The sequence below is a fragment of the Mustela putorius genome, unplaced genomic scaffold (genome assembly GCF_011764305.1).
Source record: "Mustela putorius furo isolate JIRA1106 unplaced genomic scaffold, ASM1176430v1.1 tig00003853_pilon_pilon_pilon, whole genome shotgun sequence".
NCBI lineage: Eukaryota > Metazoa > Chordata > Mammalia > Carnivora > Mustelidae > Mustela > Mustela putorius.
The window spans coordinates 15,124,658-15,137,938 of record NW_025422005.1 but is presented as its reverse complement, the minus strand read 5'-3'; the positions used below and the strand labels follow the sequence as shown (position 1 = coordinate 15,137,938).

The following is a 13,281-nucleotide window of genomic DNA, read 5'->3' as shown; positions in this document are numbered from 1 at the left end:
GTCTGTATTTCTTCATCTCCCCTGAAAGCTCCCCACTCCCCGCCCCCTGGCAGCTGTGGGTCCCCCCCACCCACCGCATGCACACACCCCCCTCCACCTTGGTCTTTCCAAAGGGGCACATCTGCTCTCTGTCATTCTGCCCTCCAGATGGAGTCCACATTCTTTAAAGGGGCTTATAGGGCCCCTTAGGTTCTAGGCCTTGCTTCCTCTCCCCTTTCCTTCCCCATTCACCTGGCCAGCTCCTACATATTCCTCAAGACCCAGCCCAGGTATCCCCATCTCCAGGAAGCCTTCCTCGACTGGACCCCCACCCCACCCTCCACCCCAGTCTGCTTCTTTATCCGCCTTCCTACTGGACTGGGAGCAGCTGAAAGCAAGGGAGTCCGTCTTCCTCTGAGTATTTCCAACATGGTGGCACATGACTGCAGTGTCACTGGGCCAAGCCTCACCTTCAGGGGACCCCACCTATGCTGGGGCCCAGGCTTTTGCAGGAAGCACCTCTTGCGATGGAAGGGAGCCCCGAGCTGGCCTCAGGTGTGAAGGCCTGGGCTGAGGGCTCCCAGTGCGGTTGCCCAGTATGTCCCTCCTTAGCTCCGAGGGCCCCACCACGCCCTCCACTTCCCCTCATTGTGCCTCCCTTCCTGTTTAGCTAGACTGTTAGGCTGGGGACATTTTTCCTCCTCCCTTTGAGGACCTGCCTGAATGGAGCGCTCTCTCCATTGCCTCTCCCTTGACATCTCCCAGACACCCGTCCCTGATCCTCTGGTGGGCTCCAGAGTCAACAGACTTGGGTTCAAACCCCAGCTCTCCTCATTTAGCTGTGTGATGAGAGACAGGGGCCTCGCATCTGTGAACTTGTTTCCTCATCTGTAAAAGAGAACTAGTAACACAGCCCTCCCGGGACCCTGAGGGTGTCATGAGCAAAGGATGTCCGCACTCCTGGAAAGTGTGAGCTGTGCGTGTCGTCCTGGCCTGCTGGTGTGGGGGCTCCGAGAAGAGCCCAGCTGGACGCTCACTGGATGCCTGCAAGTCCAAACATCCTGTTCTTTCTGAACTCCTTACTGGAGAAACAGGGGAAAAGCTATTCTTTTTTTTTTTTTTTTTTTTTCCCCTACCCGTATCGGGTAACACAAAAAAACACAAGTCCGGCTGGGTTGAGCGGCTTGAGTCTGGTGTTTAGGAGCTAATCCGAGCTGCTGAGCAGGGTGGCGGCTCCCTTCCTGGATTAGGACTGATTCTGTGGGAACCGGACCACCCCTGAGGCAGGAGGGCGGCCCTGATGGCTCCCCGGGGCCCGGGCCTGCCTCGGAGCCCCTTGCTCCTGGGGAAGGGGGACCCTGAGCTCACATCCTCCCCACCCCTCCTGCCTCCTTCCCTGCAGGTGAACTTCCGCAGCTCCCGGAGTGGCCAGAGGTGCTGGGCTGCGCGGACCCAGGTGGAGAAGCGGCTGGTGGTGCTGGTGGTGCTTCTGGCGGCAGGATTGGTGGCCTGCTTGGCAGCGCTGGGCATTCAGTACCGGACAAGTAGGTGCCTCTGTGTTTCGTCGTGGGTTTGACTCGCTCCTGCCCTCGGCTCTGTCCCCTGGGGTCAGAGGGCTTCCCTGCTCAAGCCGGGGCTGGCCTCCAGGGCCGAGGAGAGAGCATGGCCCGGACGGCTCGGTGCTGAGATGGGCTGAGACGTGGGAGCTGGACGGCGTGGGTGGTGCAGAGGTTTGGGACAGGAGTCCAACAAACACTGGCCCAGCAATTTATTGTCTGTGTCACCTCAGACAAGTCACTTCATCTCCCAGAGCCTCTGTCTGCTCTCCTGTGAATGGGGAAAATGGGGCCCGATTTGGGGCTGGCCCTGAGGATTAGAGATCATGTCTGTCACACACCTGGTGCCTACAAGAACTTCTTGAGTCTTAGCTCTGGGTGCTATCATTGTTAGGATGCGAGCTGACGAGGCTCACGGTCTGGCACTGTCCGCCATCCTTAGCTCCAACAGAAAGCAATAATAGCTTCCGTTTACTTAATACTTTCCATGGACCAAATACCACACCTCTTCTTTACAAACACGATCTTGTTTCCTCCTCACGGTGACCCTGTGAGGTGTGGTTACTTTTGACCCCATTTTACATCTGAGAAAGCTGAGGCTGGGAAATTAGGTGACTTGCTCAAGGTTATGTGGCTGGTGCACCAAGGGAGGGGGCAGCTGGGTCTCAAAGAAGACTGGCTGGCCCCACCTGCCTTTGTCATTGTGGTGCACCTGTGTGTGTTAGAACCCCCAGAAGAGTAGACCTGCCAGGCCCAGCTGGCCTCCGCGGGCCTCATGTGTACACATTGTCATCACATCTCTGGGTCTGGTCTTGTCGGGCAGTATGGTGGGGCCAGGCGGATCCTGCCCTCTGGGGTCTGGGGCTGGCTCTCTGCGTCTGGCTGAGAGTATCCAGTCGAGTACCTCGTGCAGAGTTGATGTTCAATAAGCACTTGTGGAACTGGAAAGGGCAGAGCCAAGCTAAACAACAAGGATAGGGGGTCTGGCCAATTCCAGGATCTCTCGTACCCTTGTGCCCAAACAGCTGGCTTTCCCATGGCAAGTGGTCCATCTGGTGGAGCCGCCTCTGGGGCCTTTGCTCAGGGTCCAGTCCCACCAACTTGGTCACCTTGTCACGTATCCCATCAGAGAGGTTATGACCCTTCCCAGGATCTGGGAACATTTACCACAGGCTTTGCTGTGCCTTCCCCACTATAAAGTTGCTGGCCTGCATGGGTGGCCCTGCTGGACTGGGTGGGGAAAGGAGTTTGAGGGCCTGGAGAGAGGGCAGGACATCCCCACAGTCATCCTTACATCCACCTGTGTCAGGCACTCCAGCAGCCAGTGTTACCTTGAGACTGCCCCAGGAGGTCCCAGAAACGAGAAGGGAACCCACGAGGGCTGGATCCTAGAGCTCAGGCCCACGGATGGGGTCCACAGGAAGCAGCCTTGCTTCCACCTCTATCCCAGCACCCTCTGGGCCACAAGAGAGTATTCCCCAGCCTGGACCAGGATGAAAGGAGCTCTCCCCCGTACCCCCGCCAGGGTGACTCTGGGTCAGGATCTCATGAGCCCTGAGCCAACCCATGTATCTTCATTGGCCGCCTTGGTCTGGGACAGCAGGGGCCACCCCAGATGGACAGTAACCTCACGATTGCCAGCAGCCGCCGGCATTGGCCACACCTGAGCAAACATCAGGCTAGGTAGAGCACATTCTCTGCTGGTACTGAGGGACCCGTCTCAAAGTCATGTCTGGGCCCCTAAATACCTCTTTGTCTACTTTCCTAACACACCCTCTTTCCAGAAACTTGCAGGCGCTTTATACACTGGCAGTAAAACACAGATTCTCCCAGAAAAGATTCTTCAGTGTCTTACTCAGTGTCTTACTCGGGACCCAGCACTGTCCAGACGAGTATCTGTGGACTAGATCTGGGGCCGTTCCTCCTTCTTGACTGGTCACATACATCATCAGAGGAAGAAATATTTTCTGCCTCCGCAGATGGTGACCAAGAGCTAGACAAAGCTCCTCTCATTCACTCACTCATTCGTTCAACACACACGTACTGGACAGCTGCTAGGTGCCAGGTACAATGCTGGGCGAAGGAGATAGGAATGCAGGTACGGTGCTGGCCTTACCCTCCAGCTCGCGTTCCCAGTCGGCGAGGGAGACCGGGAGACAGCCATGACCTAGCACAGTCTGCGCCTAGAAAGCACACAGCCGGGCAGCCAGCCGACGGGCCCAGCGAGGAATGAGGGTATGGGAAAGTTTCCCTGAGGAGTTGGAGCCTGGGCCGAGTTTTGAAGGTGCTGACCTTGATGTTGATGAGGGAGGCCTAGAAACAAGTAATTGATCAGCTATGCCGGATCAGGAATTGCTGGTTAAAGGATTTATAAACCACTAAGCAGTGAAACAACCCAGTATCACTTAGGCATTACCTTGGGGCCTTGCTCTATTCTTAGCAGAGTGGGGACCCATCAGGCCTCTCGGGAAACTGGTTCCTGTTTTGTTTTTAAACTCAAGTCCCCTTACGGTAACGTCAAAAATCAATCCGCCCACGTCCCTCCTTGTCTCCCTGTCTCTCACACACGCACGCTGGCGTGCCTTTTCTGATAGGCCTTATTCCCGGGGCATCACCCTCTTTCAGTCTGTCTCTGGGACATTCCCAACAGCCACGGTTTGGTCAAGCCCAGCTTCCTGCAGTTTGCTGTATAAAAACAATAAGTATTCTTTTCCCTTCCCAAATACGAAGTTCTCTCATAGTAGTGACTAGGCTTTTTATTTTTTATTTTTTTATTTTTTTAAAAGATTTTATTTATTTATTTGACAGACAGAGATCACAAGTAGGCAGAGAGGCAGGCAGAGAGAGAGAGGAGGAAGCAAGCTCTCCGCGGAGCAGACAGCCCAATGCGGGGCTCAATCCCAGGACCCTGGGATCATGACCTGAGCCGAAGGCAGAGGCTTTAACCCACTGAGCCACCCAGGCGCCCCGAGGGAATTATTTTTCAGTTTCTTCTGTTCATCACAGGCTGTCCTTTGCCCTAAGTCCTCGTACCAAATTGTCTGCATCACCCATTTGTCTTGGACTAAATACAGTCAGTTTTTGTTTCCAGAATGACAAACATTTCTCCTCTGGTGGTGATTTAACTTTTCTTATTAAATGTTTGTATCTTCAGCTAAATTATCAGCTCCTGAAAGAAAGGACTATGCCTTTCATATCGCTCACCACACAGATGTGCGCGCGTGCGCGCGCGCACACACACACACGCACACACACATCACCACTCAGTAAAGAACCTGGAAGAGACTCAGTTATTATGTTGTTGAATGAATGAATGAGCAAGTGAATGAACTTGTGGAACATCAGGGAATAACAACTTAAAAGAATGAATATTTGTGGAAGGAAGGATTGATTAAGAGAAACACCTTGGTTCTGGGTACTTTTCAAGCCACAGAAAGGATTTTAGGTCGCTAAACAGAAGTCTTCTTTTACAAGCCAGGAAATTGTAAATTTACTGAAATCCTTTCTCTGTAGAAGTCTAGTGACCATCCAGCGCCAGCTCTGTTTGGTCGGGGCTGGGGCGGGGACATGGCACCCCATTGCCACCCGCACTGTATTCCCACAGCCTTCTCCTGCCCTTTACCGGCCTCTTGTCCTTGACCCCTGCCAGGAACCCCCGCGGTGTGCCTCAGTGAGGCCTGTGTCTCAGTGACCAGCTCCATCTTGAGTTCCATGGACCCCACCGTGGACCCCTGCCAGGACTTCTTCACCTACGCCTGTGGCGGCTGGATCAAAGCCAACCCCGTGCCTGATGGCCACTCCCGCTGGGGGACCTTCAGCAACCTCTGGGAGCACAACCAAGCCATCATCAAGCACCTCCTTGGTAAGCAGCCTGGGACTCATAGACCGGGATGTGAAGCGCAGCAGAGGGGCATAGTCGGTGCTAGTGTAATGGCCTTGTGTGGTGACAGATGCTAGCGGTGAGTGCCGTGTGGCATCTAGACTGGTCGAATCACTGTGTGGTACCTCGGAGCTAACATAACATGCTGTGCCAGGTATACATTGATTTAAAAAAAAAAACAAATGACTTTTTAAAAAGGACTACTACTACCAAAGTTGAGAGTCTTGAGAACCGTGAAGCACATTTGTAAAGGGCTGGCGTGGCGTGTGCGACCCAGGGTGGGACCTGCGAGACGGGTCGCTGTGGTCCTTGCTGCTGTGGCTTCAAGCTGCCGCTGAGGTGTGCCTGGCACAGGCAGTGAGCTATGGAAGCTGTGAGCTGAGGGAATCAAGGCTGAGCACATTTGGGCAGGTTTTAGGGTTGTGAGCAGATGAAAATTCTAGCAACATCTGTGGGCGGGCTGTCCACCACAGGCAGGAGCATCCCTTGTCCTCGTGCTGCTTGGACTTGCACGATAAACCGTCTAATTGAAGTTCTTCTTCTGTACCTTGTTAGGACTTTGGGACCTCTAGTCGACGTTGGTGTGGGTGGTTTTATCTTTAGATTAGAGCCCCATGTGTGTCTTGTTTGCAGGGTTATCCCTGGTTATTGTTGGTTGAAATGAACACCCACCCACTGGGGTCGTCTGCCACGTGAATTCATAACACCCACCACAAGATGTAGGACTCCCGGCGTGAGCCCTTTTTTGCAACCAAGACCTCCTCTGTCCCTCTCCTGCTACGCCGGCCCCATCCCGGGACCCCAAATGCTGGGAGAGGCGAGATCATGAAAAGCCATCAGTGACTGAGCAGATCTAACTAGGTTTTTAAAAAACCTGCAAGATACTCAAAAGTATGTAAAATAGGGAAGCTTGGGTGGCTCAGTGGGTTAAAGCCTCTGCCTTCAGCTCAGGTCATGGTCTCAGGGCCCTGGGCTCACTGCTTGGCGGGGAGCCTGCCTCCCCCCTCTCTCTCTGCTCGTCTCTCTGCCTACTTGTGATCTCTCTCTGTGTCAAATAAATCAATAAAAATATTTAAAAATTTAAAAAAAAGTACATAAAATATATGAAGATACCTCAAAGGGGACACATCTGCTCAAAGGGACAGAAACCTTCCTATGAGACAGCAAGAGATTCCAACTTGACAGTTGAGAATTTCAGGCAACTGTGTCTTTCAGATGACAGTGGAAATGGGCAAACCAGGTTAGGGGATGTTTCTTTCCGACCCCAGCCCATTCTGGGTGGGGGTGGGGCGCGCTGCTAGGTGAGACCCACCCACCGCCCACCATTCTCTCTATTCTCTGCGCCCTCCACCCCCCCCTCCCCCCCCCCCGGCCTCAGGCTTGTCTCCCTGAGCATCAGAGCTCAGTGGTACATGGAGGCGATGGGGAGCTGAGGGAACCCTGTGTGTCTGGAACAGCAAAGCCCCTGCTTTATGCTATCTAGGTAGGTGCCTTTGAAAGGGGACACAGCCTTTCATTTCAGAACTAGAAGCTTAACAGGCGAATGTCTGGGGTAGCCAGACTGGAACTCAGGGATGTCCCTTCTCCAGCACCTGAAGACAGCCAAGGGCTTGTCAGGAACCAACAACCAAAGCAGGAGGACAGTCCAAGCAGGATGACGAGATGGGCCAGAGCCTCTCCTTCGGTTACCAGGACCTGGGTTCAAGCCCTGCCTCCACCTCTTTCTTTGTGATCTCGGGTCAATGACATGACCCCTCAGGATACCTTCATTCAGTAGAGCCGCCTCCAGGTTATGAAAATAAAATGGGAAAAATGTATTTAAGGTGCATTGCCTTGGCCTGGCGTATCGTGCTGGCTGCTGTGCGTGTGAGGGTGATAGGTATTATTCACCTTTGACCTTTGCACAGCACTTTACAGTTTACGGAGCTTTTTGTCGATGTCCTCCTATTCGATCCTGTAGGGCAGGAGTGAGGAAGGTATCGTTCATCCCATTTGAGAGATGAGGACACTGATGTCCAGAGCCATCCTCGAGACCAGCTAGCAGGTGGCACAGAAGGGACTTGTCCGACTCAGTCTGGGCCGTGTGTCCTTTCCCCGCCTCACACCCCCTCCAGTCCGATGGGCACGAATGCCCCCGTCCCCATGCTGCTGGCAGTGTGGAGCGTGGCGGTCTGAAGGAAAGAGGGGAAGAAACTGATGTTTGTTGAGTGGCTGCCACTGTCCGTGCTCTGTTCCAGCTCTTTCTGTCTCCTGCCTCCTTCATCCTCACTGCCTCCCTGGGACTTAGGGGCCGTTGTTCCCATGTCGTGGATAAGGAAACAGGCTCAGAGAAGCTAAGTGACCCTGCTGAGGAGACACTACCAGTCCTTCATGGAGAGGGGCTCCTGCCCGGGGGGATAGTCAGCACCGAGACGGGATGGAGAAGACAGACAGATGGGTCCTCTGACCTCCCAGTTAGGCCCAGGACTGGTCCTTGTGTGTGGCGCCTGTGGATCCTGCTCCAAGGGGGACCTTGGGCCTCTGCCAGGACTGAGTCCATCCCCCTGCCCTGCCCCCCCAGCTGGCAGGGCCTGGGAGGAGTGGGCTATGGTCCTGGGCTCTGGCCTTACCTCCATCCTGTCCCCAAGAGTCAAGGTGTAGGTGGGGAGCTGTGCTCAGCTGGGCACAGAACAGCCAGAACCATGTGTTCGAGCCCCTGCCCCTGGGACTGGGGCCTGGTGGCATCAGGAGGCCAGACTGCAGGGTTTTAAAGTCAGGCCGCCCTGGCACACCAGCTTATCACTCCTATAGCCTTGGACAAGTGACCTGGCTCCTCTCCAACTTATTATCTGTAAAATGGGGATAATGGTGCCATCAGACTCGAGATTGCCGTGAGTGCTGGCTTGTGTGTGCTAGTTCCCCGTGCTCAGCACAGATCCTGGCACCTCATGAGGACCCAGCCGAGCAGAGCTGGTGTACTGAGTGTACTGCCCAGTGCACTGAGTGAGCTCCAGCCCAGACCTCTCCCAGCAAGCTATGGGACCACAGACAGACTCCCCAGGCTCCTGAACTCAAAGAGCATTGAGGGGGATATTCTACGTATTAGTGAGGTGATCGAAGAAATCTAAGAATTACATATTTCTCATGGAGGCCCTGATGTGGACCTACTTACCAGGAAATGAGGTACAGGGCATATCCATGACCACACTAGGCTGTTTCCTTGGATTATTTTATTGAAGCCATAGAGGAATATCCCCATTATACAGAGGAGACTCACAGACACTCAGGAAATGATGACACTTAGCTGAGATTTGGCCCCAGAGCTGGGGGACGTCAAACTTCCCTTCTTTTTCCACTGACTCCCCTGAGTCAGACCAACCATGTGGAGGCCACAGAGTGGCAGGCTCCTTTCCCCAGGAGCTGCTTGGTGAAGCTCTCCACTTTAGATGGGATCTGGCCAGGGCTCGATGAACATAGTAGGTGAGGCCAGTTCCAGGTCATTCTGACCAGGAGCTTCACCAGAAGGCATATCCCCGGAGTCCCCTACCTGCAGGCTAACTCCTGGGACTTTGGCACCAGGAAACCCCCGAAGGAGCAGGGGGCAGGTGAGTGGGTGACAGAAAATGCTGAACAGAATGCCAGTGCATTCCTGGGCTCGAGGCCAGGCTGGTTTCATCTTCCCCAAGACACAGGAGTCAGCCAGCAGGTCCCGCGGGGGTGGGGGGAGGGCTGGAGCTGCTGGGGGTTGCAGTGTGCCCGGGGGTTCCCAGACTGTCCAAGCTGGCCTGGGGTGGGCTTCTCTGGCAGAAGAGAGAACTTTTGGAGTGCTGGTGAGGACTGTGTCACCAGGTCAGGCAGAACAGCTATAACGATCAGCTGTGGGGGCAGGACCTTGGACAAGCCACTCCTTTCTCTGAAAGGTGAATTCACAGGGGCCCCCCCTCAGAGGAAATCTGGGCAGATCTGTCGCTGGTGGGCTGAGCTCTGCCAGGTCCCCCCTGTGGCACTTCCTTGCAGCCCGCTGGCTGGGAGGCATGACCTCAGCTGCGCGAGCAGAGATACTCACCCGAGAGACATTCTGTTGCCCCCTCGGGTTGCCGGCTTGGGCTGTCCTCGTGGGCCTCAGGGAGACAAGCATGTGGCCTCACTTCATCAGGGCAAGGATGCAGCAGGACCTCTCACCCCAAGGCTGGGCCTTCCCACCAGCTTGTGCTCTTAACACAGACCCATCTGCTGTCTAGACTACCTGCCTCGCCGCTTCTTGTCCTGTAGGACTTTCCTCAAACCTGCTTCCTCTGTGATGCCCTCTGAGGCTACCAAAGGGCTTCTTTGGACTCGAGTTACAGTTGTGTTTTATGTGTTTATCCTACATACTGTGCTTTCTTTCATTAAAAAAAAGATTATTTATTTGAGAGACAGAGTACAACCAGGGGGAGTGGCAGCCAGAGGCAGAGGGAGAAGCAGGCTCCCTGCTGATCTGGGAGCCTGATGTGGGGTTTGATCCCAAGACCCCAGGATCATGACCCGAGCCAAAGGCAGACACGTAACCCACTGAGCCACCCAGGCGCCCCTGTACTGTTTTCTATTGTAAGATTAATGCGTGCAAAATGAATGCCTGGTTTTTATAATAGTTTGAGCATCATGGATTTCACAAGGACTTCATAGTCTCTCTTCCGTGTAGCCCAGCGCCAGTCTGCCGGAGAAATGGAGACAGAATCATCATTCCATTGGCATTCAATCTGTTCGTGTCAGTGACTTGGCAACTAATCCTGTCACCCTGTGCCATCTCTCGTACTTTTTTTTTTTTTTTTTTTTTTTGACAGACAGAAATCACAAATAGGCAGAGAGGCAGGCAGAGAGAGAGGAGGAAGCAGGCTCCCCGCTGAGCAGAGAGCCCGATGTGGGGCTCGATCCCAGGACCCTGGGATCATGACCTGAGCCGAAGGCAGAGGCTTTAACCCACTGAGCCACCCAAGCGCCCCATCTCTCGTACTTTTATTCTGATTTGTTTTTCTAGTAGTTGCTATCCAGCTTCTTTTCTTCTCCTTGTGCACGCAGGAAACCCTCTGGACAAGATCTGTGACCCCATGCTTTCTGTTCGGTACCGTGTCGGCAGCTGTGTGCCCCTTTTTCCCATTCCGGGAAAGGCAGGGGGTGTCCGGGGCTTCTCTGGGGTGGCCGGTCTGCTTGGGTGCTACCTCCAGTTTTCCGAGCCAGCCTGCAGGAAAGAAAAGGCGCACAGAGAGTGCTCAGGCCCCTGTCCCAGCCTCCGCCGCTCACTCGTGTGACTTTGGACACGTTACTCAACCTCTTGCCTCTGAATTGGGCTGGATACTAATAGCACTCGCGGGTGGAAACTATTAGGACCTGATGCACACACACAGCCACACCCACACACAGAGAAAGCAGTTCCTTCTCTCAGGGAAGCCTGAGAAGGCTTGGGTTCAAATTCTAGCATGTGACGTATTAGTGTTGCCTCTCAGGCAAGTTCCTTCCTCTCCCTGGGCCTCCTTTCTTTCCCTGTGAATGGGGTGATAGTCTGACCTCGGGGTGCCGGTGGGGTACTGAGAAGAGCTCAGCCCGGGCTGGGCCTGTCTGTCGTAGGCACCAGTAATGGTAATGGTCTTATCATTATTTTTGTTCCTCTGCAGAAGAAGGGGCCTCATTTATCAGCCCCCCCCCACTTCCTCTCACAGGATGGGGCTCCTGAGAGGCCTGCGACTACCCATACCAAGTCTATGGTTTTATCTCAGACAAGGGCTGGTCTCGCCCTGATGTGGAGTCCCACGTGCTCCTGGCCCGATGGGTCGCACTGGGATCACAGAATTCCCGGGAAGCTCCATCCCGGCAGCCCGCCCAGCTGCTGGGTGTTTCCTTTCCTCCCAGGGAGTGGTGTGGAAGAGGGGGTTCCAGTGAAAACTCCCAGAGGAAGAAGTGGGTCAAGTAGAGGGTATGCTGTCTTTCCTCTTTGGGACTTTGGGGAAGGGACAGAGGATGTCTCTGGAACTCAGGGACCCTGGAAGGAAGTAGCCCCGGCAATTGGGAGCCCTGTTGTCTGGCCGTGGGCTGCCAAATTATTTTCATACCTTGGGGGCCTTGGAAGTGCCACCATATCCAAAACTGGCCCCCTGCTCTGTCCTGGGAGCTGCGCTGTTGATGGCGCCTGGCCTGCTTCCATGGAACCTTCTTCTGGGAAGTAAATGCAAGCGAGGAGTCTCAAAGGAGACCAGGGTTTTCCTCACAAGAAAACTGTGTGTGACTGATTTCCCTTTGAATCAAAGCCTCCTCCTCAGACTGATGTGATTGGTATCTTCCTCTCTGGAGCTCCCAGAACATTCCATCATTCATTCCTTCATTCCACAGTTATGTATGGTACACTGGCTATGTGCCAGCCATCACTAGGTGCCGGGATGGCGTGAGGAATAAGACAGCCTTTCCTAGTGGGGCCTGCATTCCATCAGGGGAGACAGACCGTAAACAAATAAATGAGTAAATAAGGTGGCTGCAAAGAGTTAGGGCTTTGAAACGAGCGGAGTAGGAAGCAAGCCCGGGAAGCGAGGAGGCCGCTGCAGACACAGCAGTCTGGAGGGCTGGGCCTTCAGAGCAGGAACGCTGGGGCAGAAACTGGAATTAGTTGTGAGAGAATAGACCACAGGGATGGGGCAGGAGTATGGGAACAAGGCGGGGGAGGCGGGGCAGGATGCAGACGGGAGCTGGAGGCCCACAGTGAGGGCGAGGTTTCTCAGCTTTTTTTCATTCTTGCCCCCTGCCTAAAATTCTTTTCTGTTTTACCTAATTTTTTCATCAATTTTTTAAAAAGATTTTTATTTTGAGAGAGAGACAATGAGAGGGAGCATGAGAAGGGAGAAGGACAGAGGGAGAAACCGACTCCCCGTGGAGCTGGGAACCCGAGGCAGGACTCCATCCTGGGACTCCAGGACCATGACCTAAACCGAAGGCAGTTGCTCAACCAACTGAGCCACCAGGCATCCCTAACTCAATTTATTTAAATAAATAAAAACAGTTCGCCCATTTCTCTAAACCCCCCCCCCAACAACTCCAGCAACTGCTAATCTGTTCTCCTTATCTATGAGCTTGGTTTTTGTTACATGTTTATGTATATGTATATATTTTTTATATATATGTATTTTTTAAATTCCACATGTAAGAGAGATTATACAGTATTTGTCTTTCTCTAACTTCCCCCAATTACCAAAATATCTTTGAGGTTCATCCTTGATGTCACAAATGGCAAGATTTCTTTCTTTTTTATGGACAAATAGTAGTCCTCTGCGTGTGGGGGGGAGTGTGTGCGCTGCATTTTCTTTATTCATCCGTCAGTGGGCACTTAGGTTGGTTCAGTATCTTGGTGGTTGTAAATACTGCTGCATGGGGGTGTGGATACGTTTTCAAGTTAGTGTTTTTGTTTCCTTGGATAAGTACCCAGCAGAAATCATAGGGAAGTTCTACTTTAAATTTTTCAAGGCGCCTCCATACTACTTGTTTAAGAAAAAGATTTTATTTATTTGTTTGACAGAGATCACAAGTAGGCAGAGAGGCAGGCAGAGAGAGAAGAAGGGAAGCAGGCTCACTGAGCAGACAGCGCGATGTGGGGCTCGATCCCAGGACCTTAGGGTCATGACCTGAGCCGAAGGCAGAGGCTTTAACCCACTGAGCCACCCAGGCGCCCCTACTCTTTTTTTTTTTTTTTTTTTTTTTTTTTTTTTTGAGAGAGAAAGAGAGACAGCGGGAGAGGGAACACAAGTGAGGGGAGTGGGAAAGGGAGAAACAGACTTCCTGCTGAGCAAGGAGCCCCATGCAGGGCTCCATCCCAGGACCCCAGGATCATGACCTGAGCCAAAGGCAGACGTGTAATGACTAGGCCAC

The 13,281-nt window shown here is 53.4% G+C and overlaps 1 protein-coding gene across 7 annotated transcripts in view; it reads left to right on the top strand.

Annotated features, from left to right (window-relative positions):
- The window catches only part of ECE1 (endothelin converting enzyme 1), a 115,307-nt gene that overhangs the window by 60,983 nt on the left and 41,043 nt on the right, over positions 1-13,281 (top strand). For 5 of the 7 annotated variants that reach the window (XM_045063917.1, XM_045063916.1, XM_004741267.3 and 2 more), the window contains 2 exons: positions 1,382-1,523; positions 5,185-5,397. In XM_045063917.1, coding sequence (XP_044919852.1) covers positions 1,382-1,523; positions 5,185-5,397 — 355 coding nt within the window. Of the gene's footprint in view, positions 1-698; positions 956-1,127; positions 1,524-5,184; positions 5,398-13,281 lie in introns of those variants that run through there. The other 2 variants (XM_013048066.2, XM_045063915.1) reach the window with 2 other exon arrangements.